Source organism: Micropterus dolomieu, linkage group LG08 (assembly GCF_021292245.1).
Source record: "Micropterus dolomieu isolate WLL.071019.BEF.003 ecotype Adirondacks linkage group LG08, ASM2129224v1, whole genome shotgun sequence".
NCBI classification, from domain to species: domain Eukaryota; kingdom Metazoa; phylum Chordata; class Actinopteri; order Centrarchiformes; family Centrarchidae; genus Micropterus; species Micropterus dolomieu.
In genome coordinates this window covers 8,253,914-8,274,600 of record NC_060157.1, presented here as the reverse complement: position 1 = coordinate 8,274,600, position 20,687 = coordinate 8,253,914, and the positions used below count along the sequence as shown (strand labels likewise).

The following is a 20,687-nucleotide window of genomic DNA, read 5'->3' as shown; positions in this document are numbered from 1 at the left end:
AGCATCGCCCTGTCTTTTGACATTATATAGCATTTTACCTTGTCTGTTTTTATTATTATGTCATTCATTTCAGTAACTAGTCTTTTCAATCAATTTCTGGTTACACATTTTGAGATGCATATAAATAAAAACACAAATGGGCTGTAACTGGTATATAAATGCAACATTGCCATCAAAGTGACCAACTGTGAAATCATGACAAAAACAGTAATAATAAACTTATTTTACAGAATGTATCCTAAATGGCCATGGTAATGCACATGTAAATAACGGGCAAAGTTTTTTTTTTTTTTTTTACATGTAGTTCAATTGTTCTTTTATAACTTGCATCTGTATTTAATTTCCGTATTCAACTGTATGTTTGTCTATGTCTAGCCCCTAATTACCTTAGCAAATTCCTTGTACGTGTAAAATGCTACTTGGCAAGCTCTTTCTGATTCTGATTCTTATTCTGATTTACATTTCTATGTAAATGTACCAGTCATGGGAATCTGCAGCTAGAATGTTTTCTTTGTATAATGACCCATACTGGAAACTGAAAGTAAGATTATTTTGGTCTCTGCTGAATCGATTTAGATTTTCTTAGTGCCCCCAACTTTCAGGAAGTGCAATATTAAGCTGTTGTTTAAAGATGAGCTTCCATTGAATGTGTATGTGGGCTACTGCACTGAGGATATAAACTTGTAAATGCCACATCATTTTCTGAAACCTAACATATAAGCCTGAGATGATTATCCTGGGGCCTGAGACACAGAAGTAGAAATCTGTTAGACCTAGATTCTCTGTCCCAGTTATCAAGTCAGAGACCTTGGGGAGCTGTTGATCTGACAAACAAGGCCACTAATAAATAATAATAACTAAAATAGTGTGTCAGTCATATTCAAGAAACATGTCTGCCTTCTGTGGAAATACATTTTATCATTATACTGGCCTTGTATTGGTTTGTCAAAAGGGACAATTACATTACCGGAAGCAGGAAATTCGGTGACACAACTCCACCTAAGCATCTTTAGTGATTATATGTCTAGTTTAGAGCATTTAATTTATGGTATGCACCCATATCTCGGACATGCTTATCATCTACAAGCATATGAATCCTCCCAGGTTGTAAACCAGCTTACTGTACAGCTTGTTCTGCTTCCATAAATGAATGCTGTTAAAACTTAACCGTTTAATACAGCTAGTGTCAGTAGTTTGAAAAGAAGAATATTTACTTTTTTCTCACTAAGTGAAAAACTAATGTATGGTGCTAATATATAAAAATAAGAAAACAGGTCATGAGGGCAATGACGATATCTGTTTAAAATATAGCCATAATTTTGTTGCGCTGGTTGTCCACACTGTAAAGCTAGTATGCTTGTCTACTCTGTACACACAACATCTTTTGCATGTATGTCGGTCCTGGGAGAGGGATCCCTCCTCTGTTGATCCTCCAGAAGTTTCTTCCATTTAATGAGGGGTTTTTCCTCATCCAGACTGAGGGTCTAAGGATAGAGGGTCTCTTATGCTATAATGATCATAGAGCCCCTTGAGGCAAATTTGTGATTTGTGAAATAAACTGACTTGACTTGAAATGTGTGGAGAATATATTTAATTATAAAGATAATGCGGGTATAAATACCCAATAATAATGATATAAACAATCATATTAATGACAATACTTACTGTATGGTGTAGGTGTGGTTTTTCTTCTTTGTTTTCTTTTTTAACATACATAACTTGGATTGATATATCGAGATGTCGCGCAAGTGCCTTGGTATGAAGCCTTTTGGAAGCACCTAGAAACCTTTTCAAAAATGTTTGAAAAGCGATACAAATTAAAAGGGGGTTCTTTGATTCCAACCTGGCAACCACGAAGGAGTCTAGTCTAGGAAAATATTGCCCACAGCAGACTACTTGGCATTAAAGACGACTGGCGGTAGGAGCTGCGCTGACCCGTTTCCAGAATCTACTGTTCGGTTTTCTTGGCAATAAGTACGTATTTTATATTTTTTAGCTGCTAACACAGCGAACTGATCACGGTTTTAAAAACGAATGCTTTAATAATAGGAGCTTAGCAGTTCAGTTGCGGGGCTAAAGGATGGCTAGCCTTAACGGTACAGCAGAGCTTTGAATAATAAAAGCCAGCAGCCTGCTAGCTGCGCGCTAGCTAAGGTTGCATTCAAAGGTCCATCCATGAAGAAGGCGTTCATACTTTATGCTGCGTTAAGTCGTTGTCATTGTTGTTTTGAGAATTTAACGTTAATGGAAAATAATTGCGGCCGGTGCACCGGCATCGCAGAGCCTTGCAAAGCTAAGCACAAAACGCAACGTTAGGTGATGTTAGCAAGCTATCGTTAACGTAACCTCCGGACTTCAGCCAAATGTGTTGAAATGGGCTGCTTTGAAATTAAGCACTGAACGGGGGACCCTGTTTGTGTGTGCAAGGAAAATTCAGCTCGAAGTTAACTTATCCAACGTTTCCATATTCTGCTAACATTTCAAATTTTATCCACACCGTCCAGCAGACAAGATTAGTTGACCAACATTAACACGGAGTTGGATATTTGATGGATGGTATTCGTGAAACTGTTGACGCTAACGCTAGGGTTATCATTTTTCTGAGATTGTAGGACACTGTGTCAATTTGGATTTGTTAGCCCGAGGCTAATTTGACTTCTGCAGCAGGCCGAATTGTAGAAACAAATGAATTGATCATGCTTGCTAAACTGCGGCATATGATGACAGGGATGCTTATCTGATAAGCTAGCTAAAATGCAATATTACCTGTTTCAATTAAGGATGTTTAGTTTTCTAGTCTGGATTAAGAAGTGCTCCGTGTTCAATGACTAATACTATACACACAGAGACAACTGGTTTCTCGATGTTTCTCTGTCTGCGTTATTTGGCATTAGCGATTGAAAATATTTCAAATTAAACTTAAAAGTTGACCTCCATAAAAACTGATGTCCTACAGTCTTGTTTGAGATTGACAGTGGTTTCTCAGTGTGACAGAAACCCCTCTTAATTTCCTCTTGGATGTGTCAACATAACTGCCTTATTTAAATTTGTCAACTTCTTCAATTCAAGCTTTTCAGTCACCAGTGTTTATTTGATTGCTGAGTTAGCACTGAATGGCATCACTCAACACAAGTGCACCTGGCTCTCTTGAGGACTCGAGCACCATCCCTCTTGATAAACATAATGCATCCTAGTCTTTGCGTGACTGGCTGCTGCAGTGTCACTTGTTGATTGTGCTTATGTGAGTCTGACGTTTGCAAAGGTGTGGTGGAACCAGGACTGTGGCATGCCAAGTCATAATCAGGAGGGTGTGGGTTTGTACAGCTTTTTAAGTTTCCCTTTCTAGAGAACCAGGGACAGAAACCTAAAAGGGGGTGGGGGCCATAAAATTGAGTCAAGTTGCTGAAGGTCTGGTTAAAGGGACATATTACGCAGTAGTCAGTAATAGGAATTGGGATATTAGTAGAGTAAGTGATGGCATCATTTCACCACCAAGAATTGTTTTTAGAGGTTTGCAGATTTCCCTACCCCCCCACCCTCTCTGCTAAAAAAGTGTGGATGTGTCTATTTTTTTTAATGTACAGAAATGTTTCTCTACTTGAAAAAACAGTCAATTGCAGATTTAATTTGAGAACAGAGAAATTATGTAATATTATGAAGTGAAACTCTCTGTATTATTAGTCTGACTGCTAGTCAGCTTCCTCAGTGGCCAATTTTACAGTTTAATTTTGTGAGTTGTGAAAATTAAAAGCACATTGCCATTTCAAGGCATAACTGAGTTCAAAGGCCTGTAGTCAAAAATCTTTATTTCAGTTATAATGCTGGAACCATTTGTGCCATCAGTTATGAGTTTGGCTCCAACATACAGTCGCAGGAAAAAGTATGCAAATCCTTTAGAATGACATGGATTTCTGCATAAATTGGTCATAAAATGTGATCTGATTTTGTCACAACAATAGACAAACACAGTCTGGTTAAACTAACTCCACACAAACAATTATATCTTTCCATGTTTTTATTGAACACACTGTGGAAACAGTCACAGTGCAGGGTGGGAAAAGTATGTGAACCCTTGGCTTTAATAAGTGGTTGTGACCTTCCTTGGCAGCAATAACCTTAACCAAACGTTTCCTGTAGTTTCAGATCATATCAGATCAGGAGTGAAGTTTGGCAATTCCTCTTTACGAATCTGTTTCAGTTCAGCAATATTCTTGGGATGTGTGGTGTGAATTGCTCTCTTGAGGTCATGCCACAGCATCTCAGTCAGGTTGAGGTCAGGACTCTGATTGGGCCACTCCAGAAGGTGTATTTTCTTCTGCTGAAGCCATTCTGTTGTTGATTTACTTCTGTGCTTTGGGTCGTTGTCGTGTTGCATCATCCATCTCCTGTTGACCTTCAACTGGCAGACAGATGGCCTTACATTCTCCTGCAAAATGTCTTGATAAACTTTGGAATTTTCCCGTCGATGATAATGACTCCAGGCCCTGAGGCAGCAAAGCAGCCAAATCATGATGCCCCCTCCACCATACCTCACAGTTGGGATGAGGTTTTGATGTTGGTGTGCTGTGCCTTGTTTCCTCCGCACATAGGGTTCTGTGTTCCTTCCAAACAACTCAACTTTGGTTTCATCTGTCTACAGTATATTTTGCCAGTAGTGCTGTGGAACATCCAGGCACTCTTTTGCAAACTTCACAAGTGCAGCTGTGTTTTTTTGGACAGCAGTGTCTTCCTCTGTGGTGTCCTCCCATGAACTTCTTCTTGTTCTTTTATGTATTGTAGAGTCGTCAACAGCGATGTCAGCATGTTGAGTCTTCCGCTGACACGCTAGGATCCTTCTTAACTTCGTTGAGCTTTCTGCTCTGTTCTCGTGCAGTCATCTTTGCAGGACGGCCACTCCTAGAGTAGCAACAGTGCTGAACTTTTCCCATATAGACAGTTTGTCTTACTGTGGACTGATGGACATCAAGACTTTTAGAGATATCTCTGTGTAACCCTTTCCAGCTTCATGCAAGTCAACAATTTTTAATCTTAGGTCTTCTGAGAGCTCTTTTGCTCGAGGCATGGTTCGCATCAGGCAATGCTTCATGGGAATAGCAAAATTAAAATTGTGTTTTTATAGGGCAGGGCAGCTCTAACCAACATCTCCAATCTCGTCTTATTGATTGGACTTCAGGCTGGCTGACTTCTGACTCCAATTAGCTTTTGGAAAAGTTATTAGCCTAGAGGCCCACATTCTTTTTCCACCATGCACTGACTGTTCACTCAGTGTGTTCAATGAAAACATAGTTTTCAATGTTTGTGTGGAATCAGTTTAACCAGACTGTGTTTGTCTATTGTTGTGACTTAGATGAAAATCAGGTAACATTTTATGACCAATTTATGCAGAAATCCAGGTCATTCCAAAGGGTTCGCATACTTTTTTCTGTGACAGATTTTTGAGGAAGTTCTTGATCATGCCTATTAAAAACATTTGTCAGTTAAAGTCATCATCAGCCCATTCAGAGGGCTCAGAGCATGAAGGCATGGTGAATATTCTGTGTAGACCTCATAACATAATCACCCAACACTCCTGCAGGGAACTGAGAAAAGGGAGAAATAACCTTGAAAGATGTGTTTCTCTACAGTCCTACTAACTCTTTTTCTTCCAAACTAAATGCAGCGTTCTTGCCAAGGACAATATTAACTGCAGATTTTTTTGAGAATGCTCTGCCAGACAGACAATAACTTATTAAAATCTGGTTTTCATTCATATTTTTTAGCCAGGAGAAATGGATTTCATTTGATTTGCATTAATATTTTTATATCTCACAAAAGTGGAGATTTAGTGTCTGTGCATTTTTGCTTCATACATAACGGCTACAGTTACTTTCAACGTAAGTGTTTTCGATCATTGGTTCTCATAACGCAGCTGATTTATTTATTTATTTTTTCCTTTTCCCCACAGGTTTGGATCAACGTGGTGGAGAAACAAGGGGAAAACCTGCATCTTTGCCTAAATGGTGTATGCCTGATCTGTTCTTCCAACTCTCCTGCCAGTTGCTGGCGTCATTTCGAACAAGGAAAACTCACAGAGAAACTTAACACACTTATTTGAAAGGCAGCTTAAACATATTTGAAGGGTTATTATAGCTCTTGAGGAAGTATACAACCAAACCTTTCAACCAATCATTTCCAGGATACCTCTGTGTGACGACATGGCAAAGAAAAACAGCCAAAAGGGTATGTATTTGCTTTCTTTACTTAAATAATATAAATATAAAAATCTATATTTTTAATATTTTAGTATAGAAACACATTTTTTTTAAATGGCTACAGCATTTAGTTACAGGTCGATCATACTTTTTGTAAGTTATTTAACAAGTAATTTTGTGCATAGTTGTTTTTAACTGGAAACTATGTGAGTGGTCCTAAAATTACAAGTACAGACTAACAGACTGCAATACTTGTTGAATTGTTGTAAAGAGAAATGCTGTGAACATTTGCAGACATTAACCTACTTTCATGCACGGGAAAAACAACTTTTACAAGGGCCCAGCTGTTTTCTCCTGTCTTTAAATGGCCATAGATTAACTTTGGACTTTACCCTGACTTGTCATACTCAGCTGTAGGAGTTTGTTTCAAACTTTTAAAAAGAAATGACATACTTAGACCTTTTGTTGAAAATATATTTTTTTTATTTCTTTACCTTAACTCTGATGACAGAGACCCTGAGGTTCATCCTCTTACGACAATGTCTTTTTGAAAGCCTTCATTGGTTTATAGTCATTTAAATCAGCTGCACATTCCAGACACGTGATGAGTTTTAAGTTCTTTTTGTTTTCACAAGTGTTTGCTGCTTGTGCTGGTAGCTGAAGTGGCTGTGCTTAAACGCCTAACTAACATGTCCTTCCACCTCCACGATGCAAATCTTTGATTTGTTCATGTGGATAAAAAGTGTCAGCTTTTTGCTTGGTGACAAAGACAAATGGCTTCACAAGCACAAGTCTGCCGTTGCAAAGTGTTTCTGAACGTGATTCTTGAACGTAACCGACTGAGCTTTCCAGGAAATCTGTGAAGATGCCTTGTGGCTGTTTTGTTTAGCAAATGTTGACCTACAGTGGTTTGCAAATATGATTCAAGGCCCGAACAGACAATGGAGTTTCCTTTTTGTTATATTTTTCCAGATACATCTGGGGTGGTGTTTGACACTCGCTCAAAAATGGCCATGTCCCAGGGAGGAACAGCTGAGAGGATGAAGGAGAAGGTAAGGTTTATACTGCACATGGCTGGCGCAGAGAGCCTGCAGGTTCTTTAGTGAAGGGTTACATTTGAAATGTAAAATCACACAAGTTGTGTAACATTAAGGACTAATATGTTTCCAAAATTAAATATTTCCACTCTGTGTTGGTTGTAGGTTAGCAAATAACGATTACTTTCCTTTTTGAATAATCGGTTTGTAGTTTGGTCTATAAAATGGTAAAAAAAAATGTTGATCAGTGTTTCCCAAAGCCCAAACTTCCTCAAATGTTTTGTTTTTTCCACAACCCAAAGATGTACAGTTTACTGTCACAGAGAAGAGAAGAAACCAGAAAATATTCAAGTTTAAGAAACTGGAATCAGAGAATTTTAAAAATACTCAAACAGATTAATTGATTATCAAAATAGTTGCCGACAAATGTAATAGTTGACAACTAATGAATTAATCGTTCTGTAGTTGGTGGATTAGCTCCTAAGCCTTGACATTCAGCTTCATTAGTTGTGGGCTCTGCACAGCAGATTCCTAATGAGCTGCTTTTGGGCAACAGTAGACACGAGAGGGCAAGTTGTCATGAGCATGAGCAACAATTATAGTGTTACTAAAGTAAAAATGCAATGTTTTGAGCCAGTCTTGAGTCTTAGGTTATTCCTGACTTGATGAGAGTTAATTTATCTGTCTGTAGCAGTTACTGAGATGTTAAATCACTCAACACTTTAGATAACCTGAAATCCCATTAAGAAATTACTTCGCCTAAGGTATATCATTATTTAGTCTCGTGATGAGTGTCGTCGTCTTTAAAGCTGTTCATTTATAATGAATTCAATTATTATAAATAATTTGGGACAGTAAACAGTTTCACATGGTGTCATAATGTTTTCATGGTTAATTATTAAGGTTTTGGTTTTAATTAAAAACAAATTTTCAGGGTTTTAAAGAATATTTTGAGCTACACTGAATGTAAGCACCAGTAAAGAATTAGTGCCAACACTGCTAACAAATATTTTGGTTCTTCTCACGAGCTAAATACAAATTGTGAGTATTTGCATTGGAGCTGCTAGTTTGTATAATACGGACCTTCTTTCTTCCTTTGCAAAAAATAAAACTGACTCTTTTTATAGAAAGGAGAGTAATAAAACTAGAGTTCATTGCTGTGTCCTTAAGCCAAGTGTTAATTAAATGTTGAAATACCTTAATTGTGAATTTACAGTAAATGTTGAGTCATCTTGAATGTTGTTTTAGAGGATATTAAAACCTGTTCCCTTCATACTTTATTTTACAGATCAGTGCTGTCAGGGCGGTTGTCCCCAACAAAAGTAACAATGAGATTGTGCTAGTGTTACAGCATTTCGAGAACTGTGTGGACAAGGCCGTTCAAGCTTTCTTAGAAGGTATGAGGATGTCAAGTGTTTGACCTCAGCAGTGGGAAATTATTGGCCCTTAAAGCTTCCTCTTATAAATATTTGCATAATTATACATGCTACCACAAAACTGGTAGTATTGCATATTTTACAACAAGTATGGCTTAAAGACAGTGATAATTACACCACATGAAGAATAATCTATGTCTGCCACAATAATTCTGTAATGTACTACAGTATAATGTATTTCCAGTATGACCTTGTCATGGCATGCTGCCCACATTGCTGCTGCTAAACACAACCTTCAGAACATGCATGTGTTTTGTATTCAGAGGTCTGAGCGTCATTTGCATGCCTTTTTAGTTTTGCAAGTTTAAATATAGAACAAGAAGGTTGTTCCTGAACGTCACACTGCTTTGTTTGTGTTGTGATTAGTGGTGTCTACACAACGCCTCAATCAGATATTGAGATCGGTATTACAGGAGTTTGAAGTCTGTCATGCCTTACTGTGTTCCTACGTCATGGTTGTTTGCTTTATACCTCAGGCAGCGCAGTTGAGATCCTGAAGGAGTGGAATGTCACCGGCAAAAAGAAGGTGAGAACCAGAATGCCTGCATCTTAGATGGCTCTTTGATGAGTCAGCATATTTATGTCAGCCCTAGTTTTTGAAGTATTTGTTTGTAATTGCTGTAGTTATTAAAATTATATGAGCAAAGTGCCCTTCCTTAATTACAAACTATAGATTAAGGCAGGGCATGTGAATTTCACAATTTTTAATCCAGCTGTAGCTTAAATTAAAACGTGTGCATGTGTGCGCGCACATGTGTCCGCGTGCACACTGAATTGGTCCAAGTCACAGCTCTGATTAGGATAGGTACAGTGAGCAAAGTGAATTTACACAAAGAAGTTTGACACTGATATCTCCATGTTTAGCCCAAGAAGAAAAAGAAGCCCAAGCCTCAGCCAGAGGCCACAGCAGAGCCTGCTCCACCTGAGACCAGATCGCCCGAGGAGGACAAGAATGAGATGAATGGCTTTCATGCCAACGGATCGGTAATGGATGGAGAGTCACTTGATTCTCTGAGTGAACAGTTGGACTCTGCCTCCCTGGATGCCGCTGAGCTGGACTCTGAGCCCGCTACATCCGAAACCACCGGTAATCAACAGCTCTGATAAATGATGAAGGGCTGAGGGATTAGAAGTGATTTATATTTATTATTATTTTTAGGACATTGTCATGCTGGGGTGAGGATTACCTGCTTCAATCAGCATAGATATAGATATGTAAAAGTCTGCTCTGATTTGCCATTTCACCATTTAAAGATAAAACAATTTCAGGCTAAATGTTCAGCATTGAGATTAACGTTGGTGAACTTTTACTAGCGAATTTGCGCTGTTGACCAATAAATTACAGGTTGTCTTGAAAGTGCTGACCTTTGAGGGGATGGAGAGTCCAAAATAGAGGAAGCCATCATAGATTTTTAGCTGTCTGGCACTAATTACTTTTATTAACCTCCTCTGTTGGAGTGAAAACTGTTATGGAAGATAATTTACCATAAAAGAGCAATGGTTTGTACTAGACAGTCACGAGACAGTAGCCATTGGTACATGTACGTCTTTTTACTAAACTGTGAACTTATCGTCCAGTTAGCTAACAAGCTAATGAGTTTGCTAACTGACCATTGGCACGCTTGTTAGCTCAGAGAGCTTCATTTTCCCTCCTTGAATAAATTTTATTGAATGAAATGGTGTTCAATAGTGAATGAAATGCCAGGGGAAAGTAAACCCAATAGTAGAGAGAAGCCCTGAGAGCTATTGTTTCTGAGCTAACAGTTAGCATCTCTCTTTTTTTCTTATTTATTTGGCTTATTTGTATTAGGGACAGATTCATCTAACATAGATAAACTGAAAACAGCAATCCAGTGTGTGTACCATTCTGTTTTTAGCAATTGCTAATTTGCAACACCTGTCCCTAAAAAGGGCTTTTAAAGAAATAAAACATTAAAACAGTAATGAAAGAAAATACAAGATGATGATGATGACATTACAATATAACACAAGATGAAAGGAGGTAAAATGCGTAAGTCAAAATACAATAAAAACATGTAATGCTAACTACAGTAAACTAGATGTGGGTACATGTTTGTTGCTGAACTAACCAGGACTTGGCCTCTCTTTTAAAAGTGGTGAAGTTTGCAGCAGTTTTCAAGTGTTTAGGTAGCAAGTTCCAAGACTTTGCTCCTTTCACAGAAAAGGCCATCTGAGCAAAAGAAGTTTTGCAAAATGAACCTTTACTTGAACTTAGCGGTTCACCACTATCCCTGCGAAAAGTCCTTGTCACCAAGCTTCTGGCCTCCAACTATTTTGCATGGACGAGCAAATGTCACTCCTCTGCATTACATCACCTACTGTATAAAATGTCTGTCTGTGTGACATTCACATCCCATTAACCGTCTTCCATCCAAGTCATGGACCATTTTAACTACGTAAGAAATAACATTGTCAGAAAACCATTCTACTTTGATGACACAGCATTGACAGCTAATGTGACTACTGAGACTGCTACTTTTGCTGTGTTTGCATCTGCTGATTTCTGATAACAGAAATCCGCACTTTTGAATTTCTTGCTTTTACTCTTGGGTAACATTTTTGTGAATTAAACTTTCCCACGAACAAGCAGCCAAATATACAAATTTGGTGATGGCAATTTTGATGATCAAATTTCACGTACGAGTACCTCCTAATGAACAGGTAGCATTCATTAGATCAAAACTAGCAATTTATGAAAAGTTAGTGTAGTTGAGAGCTTTTGATAAAAATATGAAAAAGTTTTTCTTTGAGGCCCAATACCTTGTCTGTGTTGTTGCTTTCTGTGACTGGATATATTGTTCCATAATCTTTTGCTGAATGCACAATTGTCCAATTTATGTACAAATTATCATACCAAATCCCACTATTTTCAAGATTTTTTTTTGATGACTTGTATTGCACTTAAGGAATCTCAAGGTTTTTAGGAAAGCATCTAACTCAAATACTCAAACTGCTGACAGACTGGTTGACTATTCTGGCTCATCTCTTTTTTTAAAGCAGTTTTGGGGACAGTTGGTTTGGAAATTATCTAATTTACTCTCTTCTCACAGGTGCAGAAGCAGAAAGTCCAGGTAGTGCTCCAAGTCCCGCTTTACAGCAAGGAGGGAGGAATCACCAGGGTCCCAGAGGCAACAAGACCCGACAGAGGCCAGGTTCAAATTCACATCCACCCACTCCCTTATTAGCACCCACCACTGATGAGCAAGGATCGTCAGGAGCCAAGAAGATAGGTTAGTAAACTATTTTTCTTACTCCTAACCCAGCCGTTCCAAGGCATGGTGAAAACTTAGTCTGGGACCAAATGCATCGGAGCACTTCTTCTGCAACATGTGCCTAACTAATGTTTAACATTTACCCCTCAGCTTCTAACATTGACCGCTCTGTGAAGGACCTGCAGAGATGCACTGCCTCACTGACTCGCTACAGGATGGTGGTCAAGGAGGAGATGGACTCCTCAATCAAGAGAATGAAGCAGACATTTGCTGAGCTCCAGAGCTGGTGAATAAATTTCTTCTAAAATCTGCCTCCGGTCATGGCAGGGATGACCAGAGTAGAGGCGGATGAGAGCACTCGCGCCCCACCTCTGCATTACTCTAATTTTCAAGCTGTTCACTATGATTATCCTGTGGTTTCCTGTCAATATTCTAAGCTGAATGTGAAATCCATTTAGCACCTCTCTTAGCTCCCACCACTACCACTGGCATGTAATTATTAGGTGGGGGGGGCATCAGATGCAAACCACCCCACCTCCCTGAATGTCTGTGTGTGCCTGTATACTTGCGTTCATGCATGTGCATCCTTGGGACGAACAATACAAACAAAATGGTTACCCACTCGTAGTTCCATGGTACCAGTGTTCAAAAAATGCCACCGGAGTAATATTTTACCCATCACTTCTAACCATTCTACTAGCTACCTATATTATGGAACTGTTTTCCTTCCCATGATTTAAATGAAATTTCTCATTCACTTTTTTTGGCTTAGTAGCTGCTGAGCAACTAAACTGTGGCATAAACACAATAATACTCTCAGGGTTATGATCATGTCTCAGGGTCACGTGATAATGGCGCTCATATGCTGTTCTATGGCACAAGGGAGAACTGCATTATGTTACTACTAATATCACACAGTGTATCAGACGCTGCTGTATTTCTGATCCCAAAGTGTGCAGCCACCTCTTTGTTACTGGAATTGCTTTGCAATCTCAGTGCAAAGTCACTGTTCACAATATTTCTTCTTATCTTGTACTGAGTAAAGTAAAATGATCTCTCTCTTTTTATTTTTTTTTAGTTTAATGGACAGAGAAGTAACTCTACTGGGAGAAATGGACAAAGTGAAAGCAGAGTCCAGTAAGTACTGTATTTTCAAGTGTGTGGTGAATGTACTGAACCAAAACCCAGCATGTCTCATACCACCCAGGAGCTGTTAGTATTCTTCACATAATATGATCACCTGACTCGAGGGCTTGGAGAATCTGACCTAAATCACCTCCAGAGAAGTAGTAAAAGAGATTGTTGTGGAACAGCAAGTCCTAGTTTCCTCAGAACTGCAGTGGTGCCCTCAGGGGAATATACCTATAGTGTGTGTGTGTGTGTGTGTGTGTGTGTGTGTGTGTGTCTAAAACATGACAGAGCAAGACTGCATATTTGTACAAGTAGGCCATACTCTATTCTGTCCTCTCAGTGTAGAGTGCTGTGTGTTTCAGGCCTGGACAGAGTGAATAGTGTCAGGTGTCAGGGGAGACTCAATGCTGTCTTTGTGGAAGGTGTGTGGGGAATTGAGAGGAAAGCGAAGAAACTCTAGTATTTCTTCGGCATTACAAAAGCCAGGTTTCTCAAAATTTAGCTTCTACTAATCTGCTTCTTGTGTTAACTGATGGTTTCTTTTATAACCTTTCGTTCCCTGCAGGAAAAAAAAACTGATAAACGGCTCTGAATGTAGATATACAAATAGCAAAAAAAAATAATTTAAGGTTTTATATTATTCGGTATCTAATGATTCTGATTGATCCCTTCTGTGGTACGGTAGGTAGCAGCACTGCAGCTGCTACTAATATCTTGGGCTGTATTTTAATTATAAATTAACCTACCAAATAATTCCTCTCAATTGATCAATGAATTATTTGCCATTTTTCACTAGTTTCTGACATTTAACAGACCAATCACAATTTCCTTAAATCCAAGGCGTCTTCTTCAAATTGCTTGTTTTGTCCGACCAACTTTCCAAAACCCAAAGATATTCAGTTTTCTATCACATAAGACAGTTGGCAAACTGCAAATACTCACAGTTGATAACCTGGAACTATAGATTTGTTTTTGCATTTTTGATTAAAAACAATTAATCGATCATCAAAATAGTTTTTATAGTAAGTATTGTTTAAATAAAATAAGTAAATAAAAGAATACTTCTCAAATGTGGTGTTTTGTCCAATCAACAAAAAAATTGTTTAAAATAATATGAAATGTTGAAAAACAGCAAATTATTACTAAAGAACCAGAACAAATGTCTTCATTAATCGATTATCAAAACAGACGATCTGTCGATCAACCCGATCATTTAACCGACAAATCATTTCAGCTATACTATTGTGAAGTATATAAATCTAAAACAGAGGTACGTGTCTGTTTTTATTTTTTGTGACAGAAAAAAGCAGAAAGCAGCACTTCTGTGTTGATTCTCTGTTTAACATTGATACTCAGCATCATACAGGGGGAGGCGTCCAGCGTAGAAGAGATGCTACGTTTCTTCAGTTTTTCCGCGAGTACACCAGGAAGCAGTGCACTCACAAGACATGTGGTTTTAAGTAGTTGACACTGTTCTTGAGGTCATAGCTACTGTATGTAGATTTAACTGCTCCTTTGTTTGAAGCGCAGGTGAAATGTATTAGAACATTAACTGAGTTAAAACATAGAGATGTGTTTAATGTATGACGCTTGTGTCTGTCACTTCTGCAGCTTCACATTAGCATATAGTGTCTTGATTTGAAAACAGCTTTATCTTTGACCCTTGTTTACCTCTTTATTTTTTTTTAGGTGCCACGTCAGATGCACTTTGTACTTGTCATTTCAAAAGACTACAGCTGAGTTCTCACAGGAAAATGAAACTTACTGGGATTGCAGGGAATATTTGTAGTAAAACTGAAACGATTGGTTGATTGATTAATCAGCCGACAGAAAATTATGATAAAATCATAATCGTATGCTGCTACTTTGATAATCAACAAATCATTTAAAGGGATAGTTAAGGATTTTTGAATTGGGGCTGTATGAAGTACTATTGCCTCCAGTGGATGGCATGTCCTTAGATTATAGATACAATGAGTTGTACCTGCACGGAAGCTTGACAATGTACTGCTGTGGCTGCTAGATATATTTTAGCCACCTAAAAGAAGGTTGAAGTGTACGCTATATGCTTTCCAGCACTTTACCTTGCTGTCAAACAGCCATTTCTTTTATAACTAGTGTGCGACCAAGTTGCACTTATGCAAATACGGAGGATCTACTGTTGAGAAAATGTAGTCTGAAACAGGAACACTATGCACAAAAAAAGATTGAAGGTCTTCTTGTAGGTTTCATACAACAGGCAGCTTCCACTAAAACCAGTTACAAATCTGTTTAAGATCACATTTCTTGTGTTTCAGTGTTGATTTTGGACGCCCGACAGAAGAGAGCAGAAGAGCTCAGACGGCTGACAGACCAGTCGGCATCCATGTCTGAGGAGCAGTTGACTGAACTGCGTGCAGACATCAAGGTGCTTTAGCAACACTGCTGCTCCAGTTTGGCCTCTGTCTCTTTCTCACAGTGTTTGACTGTACACAGTTGACTAAATGTGAAGTGGGTGTTAATTGTTGAGTCACTATTGAAAGCTAATGAAAAAGTAATTTGTAGCAAGGTTTTTTTTTTTGTTTGTTTTTTGTCTTTTCCAAGGTGAAACCCTTGCATAAATATTTGAAAGACAGGGTTCGCTAACAGCTAAAATACATTTACCTGGTTCATTTTGTAGCATGCTGGTAATTAGTATAACTTGTTGTCTCTTTTCTTGCAGCACTTTGTGAGTGAGCGTAAATATGATGAGGACCTTGGGAAAGCTGTAAGATTTACATTTGATCTTGAACCGCTGAAGACGAGCATCATAGGGTTTGGATCAGGTACGAGATCTTATTCATCTAGTTTTACCTTCTAATGAAAATTTCAGAAAATACACCCCATCCCCAATTTATTAATCCTGAACGATAAAAGTCTTCCCCACCAATCACAAAACACTTTTTATAAGGCAGTTTGTCAGCAGACTGACAGTAGGTAATGAGCAAATGTCAAAACAAGGCCAAAATGTGCCATTTTAGATGATTTAGAGAAGAAGTAGGGCTGAAAATACAAAAAGACTAATTTTTCCTTCAAAAACCCCTTTGCTTTTGCTTTGCTGCCGGCTCTCAGTGGTTAAAGGTTTCCCATACTGTGTGCTATGGACACAATATAGCTGGTACTGAAAGGTTATGACGTCCAATGGCCACCAAAGCTGAGATCATAACATTTTTGTGTTGACATATAAATAAAGCTAAATATAACTTGTGCGTCTTCCTGTGTGACTTCATTGAGAAAATTAAGCAACTAAAATGTGCTATAACAAGAACAGGACATTTTTAGGCAACCAAAGTGTTAAAATTAACTTTCCTAAACTGAAAACTTACTGTGGAAGCATCAAAGTTCTGAGGGTAAAGCACACTGCAATCAAAAACAAATTCACAGCTCGTTAAATGCAGTGCTATTAAATAAGCTTTTTTAATGGTGTTTGTTAAATGTACACCGTGCAGTCGATATGATTGATCTCTATCCTCATTGACGGTGCATGGTAACAATTTGTCAGTCACAAGGTAGCCACCCCCTAAACCCTGCTTTATCATCTATTTTTTTTCTCCAAAAGGGACCATAATTTACAAATTGGAACTAGCAATTGAGACCATACACTTACTAGGAAAGTGTTTACTGAGGTAATCAGGTGAGAAGTACGATCATTTTGTCATGGACTTTTGTAACCAGTGGCGCCTCCTGCTGGCCATTAGAAATAATGCAGGTTTAATGCACTTTCGCATTGTCTTCACTTTTAAGACCCGGGGGTTGCCGCTTGCTTGAAACCCAGGGCCCCCCTTCAAATCCCAACTGTAGACTAGGCTAAAAATTTAGAAATCCTGCTTGAGACAGGTCCCAGTTTATACTGTTTGTGATTGACCTTGTGGTTTCTTTTACAGTTTACCATCCACGAACAGGCTACTCAAATCGGTCCCGCTGTAGCTCCACGTCCTCTTCTGTCGCCAGCCCAAGCCTGCTGGAAACTCCTCCTCCCACCCAGACCCAAAGCATCCCCAGTGAAAACCGCCCTCCACCAAACAAACAGGTCAGCTGGAAAAGCAGTTTGTCGGTCCCACCGTAAAGTGGCCTCACAGTTCATAGATGTTGATTCAGTTTATTGTCATCATGTAAATAATTCTGACTGTTAATTCTCCTCTCAGATTTTCCAAGGCAACAGGCGTACTTTCCAGGGACAAGGGTATCACTCGGGCCCGCGGTACAACGGCAGTTCCTACCATGACAGGAATGCCGGCCGTGCTAACCACCGCTACCAGAGTGACAGTGGCTCCTCTGGTCCTACTTCACATCACTTTAACAACTCGAGAGGCCCCTCCCGTTCCTCCACGTCCTCCTACAACCAAGACCGACCCTCTCATAACGGCCTGCCCCAAAGGCCTCCGCGGACGCACTGCCCTTGACATTAGAAATCCCGTGCTCAATCCAGCCCATCTACTAACCCTTGCCTTCCCCTCCCCATAACCTAGACAGTCTACCCCCTACTAACTCCTTTCAATGAAGAATAGAATACAAGTTTACATATTCCCGTCAGTTGAGCTGTAGTGCCACCTCTCTGCATCAATCTATTCATCCCACAAACTTTAAAATCTCTCACTGTTCTGTAATCGCTCTTCCTTTTGCCCCATTCTGGATATGGTAACAGCTTCTATCTTTAGGCTCTGTTTGATTGCTATGCTATTGTCAGTCTCTTATTAATTGTTTGAAGTTAAGCAGTCTGCCAGAGACTGACAGGACTACCTGCAACAATTTGTGCACTATTGAAGTTGAACTCTTAGTACTATTTCTATTTTTGCTGTGGCTTTTGTCAGCTCTCTGATTTGCACCTCAGATCTTTTTTCTTTTCCTTGTCTCCCAGAACCATTTCAATGCCTTCACCGTGGAAAGCATTGTGAAAGTGCAAAAGTAGCTCCGGCATTAACAGGGGTTTCTGTCATCAGGAGAGTATACACGCAATCAACACTACAGACTATCGTTAATTGTTTGCAAGGTATAAAATGAAACATATCAAACTGTAATCCAGAGCTTTTCGTATGGCTGCTACAAACAATAGGAAACGTGTTAATGCTAGGACTTAGATGTGTTTGAGAGTAACCAAGGTTGTCCTCTTAAAGGAATAGTTCGACATTTGAGAAATAGCTTCTTCCCTTTCTTGCAAAGAGTTAGATGAGAATATCGATACCTCTGATGTTTGTATGCTAATTATAAAGCTATCACCAGCAGCAGTTACCTGTTCTAGTGTAACAAAATCAGCCTACCTGCACCTCTAAAGCTCACCAATTAACACTTTCTATCTTGTTTGTTTACTCTGTACAAAGGTTGAGGTGTAAAAACTACAAGTTGTGGTTTTATGTGCTAAACAGAGCAGAGCTAGCTGTTTCCCTTGTTTCCGGCCTTTATGCTAAGCTACGCTCATCAGCTGCTGGCTGTAGCTTTGTATATACCGTGCAGACATGAGAGTGGGATCAATCTTCTTATCAAACTCTGCAAGAAAGCAAATAAGCGAGTTGTCAAACCATTTCTTTAAATATTGCCCAAGGAAGTGACGTATCACGCTCTCACTGGCCAACTGGGCTTTCATGTGTGCTGTTGTCCTTGGCTTGCTGTCCATTATTTTATAACAGAGAGAGGGCTCATTACCTTTTGTAGAATAATGTTAAATGATGTGTTAAAACTCACAAGAAAGGAAACGGTCCACATGCTGTTTTATGGTTAGTTCTCAACATTTATTCAGATGGATTTTCTTCCACATGCACCGTTTCTCCTTTGTGTTATGTTGTTATATGCACGTGAATGGCATATAAATGACGTGCTTGCCTTTAGTGACAGAGAGACTTCACATTTGCCTTTCTATAGACATGGATGTCTGCATCATGACTGCTTTTCTAATCAGACGGTACTTGTAGAGCAGACGTGCGGTTTATGATTATGTGTGAGAATAAGCTGCAAGATCTCTTCTTCCCCTTTTTTATATACTCACTTTATCTCGTCTGTGAAAGTAAAATTCAACAAACTGATGAATGCATTGGAAGGTTGTATTGATTTCACAGATTTTATTTCTCTGTGGCTGCCAAGTAGACGCTTCAAGGCTGTTGCTAGGGTTGAGTCTCACCACAGGGTCCATAGTTTGTGAACAAAAAGCTGGTGAATACCTCATCATCTTCTTGCAGCGGGCTCCTATTAAGGGATAGCAAGCCCTGGTGATTCCGCATGTCCCATCATCTTGTAGTTATGTGCATACAAGTATGTGGAGCTGCAAGGTTGTAGTGTAAAACTGGTTGTTACATTATTGCTTCTTCATAATGTGTCGCCTTCCCTCGAGTAGACTTCTGAAAAAAATGAATTTCAAATACTATGCCCCCCCCCTCTTTTTTTCCCCTCCATAGGCTTCTTTTGAATATAGTGAGATTATTATTATTTTTTTTATTATTATCCAGTAATTATAGTAGTGAATATTATGGAGAAATGATTGCTAACTTGCATTCTTTGGTAAATATGTGCTGTAATGATACATAAGTATGAAGTATGTTACCCATTGACTTAAACGAAGAGTTTGACATTTTGGGAGGTATGCTCATTCCCTTTCTTACTGTTTGAAAACACTTCTGGTAAAGCATAAATCGCACCTTTGCTCATTGTTGCCCCCTGTGGCCGTTTGGGGGGGAACAAACGACACCTGTGGTTAAATAGTTTTCCTCCCTCCAGGAGCAGAAATTAGTCCATTACGGCTTGGCATTCTACAGTGAGGCGAAGAAGCACTAGAAAACTGACTTGGTTAAGCAACCAAAAGTTGAAACACATGCTTCAGCAGCAGTGTTCTCAAACAGTATTTTCTGGTTTTACGAGAAAAAAGACTTGATGAAGTCAAGATGAAGACTTAACTGGTTGTTTGGCAAAAGTACATCCGCCTCCATTAAAAAGCAAAACACAACCGCCTCCCAGAGCTTTTCGTGGAACCACAGTAACTATCTCTTCTGCAGAGTATTAGTCCTGAATGGGACTAGGAAAGAGGTGGAAACAGCTTTGTTTCCGGCACTTCTAAAGCTCACTAATTTACATGCTATATCTTGTTTATACAAGAACCTTTACAACAACGGTAATTCAGTTTTAACAGGGTTCATGTGCCAGGTTGTTTCTTGGTCAGTATCTTCCTGGAGTCTCCGCTGCTGGCCTGGTGACCGCTCAAAGCCAAGATATAGTCTAGCACATAACCCTCCTTAAAAACAGAGAATAGTCTTTTTAATGGATTAAACAAAAAAAGATGTAATGTGTTAATGAGTGAGATTTACAGGTGCAGTTAGGTGGATTTTGTTAACTTTGGACAGAGCCAAGTTAGAAGTTTCCAGCCTGAAGGCTACTCACGGCAGCATCGTGTGTTATCAATCCTCTCATCTAAGTCACAGTAAGAAAGTGTATTCCTTTAATTGCTTAAGGTGGTATCTTTGTTATGTCGAAGATTTTTATTGACTGACGATGGGGAAATTGTACCAAATTCCTCAACCAGTTCTCCTCTGCTTAATGATGGTGGGTTGCAGGACAGAATCTGCTTTTATTCCAACATATATCTAGTGTTGGAGGTGCTGGACTTGTTCAGTCAAGACTCAGAGTAGTTTCCTCATCTGGGATTTTGTCCGTTTCACT

The 20,687-nt window shown here is 39.1% G+C and overlaps 1 protein-coding gene across 1 annotated transcript; it reads left to right on the top strand.

Moving 5' to 3' along the window:
- The first annotated feature begins 1,870 nt into the window (after positions 1–1,870).
- spats2 (spermatogenesis associated serine rich 2) lies at positions 1,871–19,071 on the top strand. The gene is made up of 13 exons (XM_046056332.1): positions 1,871–1,974; positions 5,945–6,219; positions 7,164–7,243; positions 8,517–8,625; positions 9,141–9,190; positions 9,529–9,751; positions 11,736–11,915; positions 12,048–12,183; positions 12,976–13,034; positions 15,326–15,435; positions 15,730–15,832; positions 16,931–17,076; positions 17,192–19,071. The coding sequence occupies exons 2-13, from the start codon at positions 6,195–6,197 to the stop codon at positions 17,447–17,449; spliced, it is 1,479 nt and encodes a 492-aa protein (XP_045912288.1). The 5' UTR covers positions 1,871–1,974; positions 5,945–6,194; the 3' UTR covers positions 17,450–19,071.
- The last annotated feature ends 1,616 nt before the right edge of the window (positions 19,072–20,687 follow it).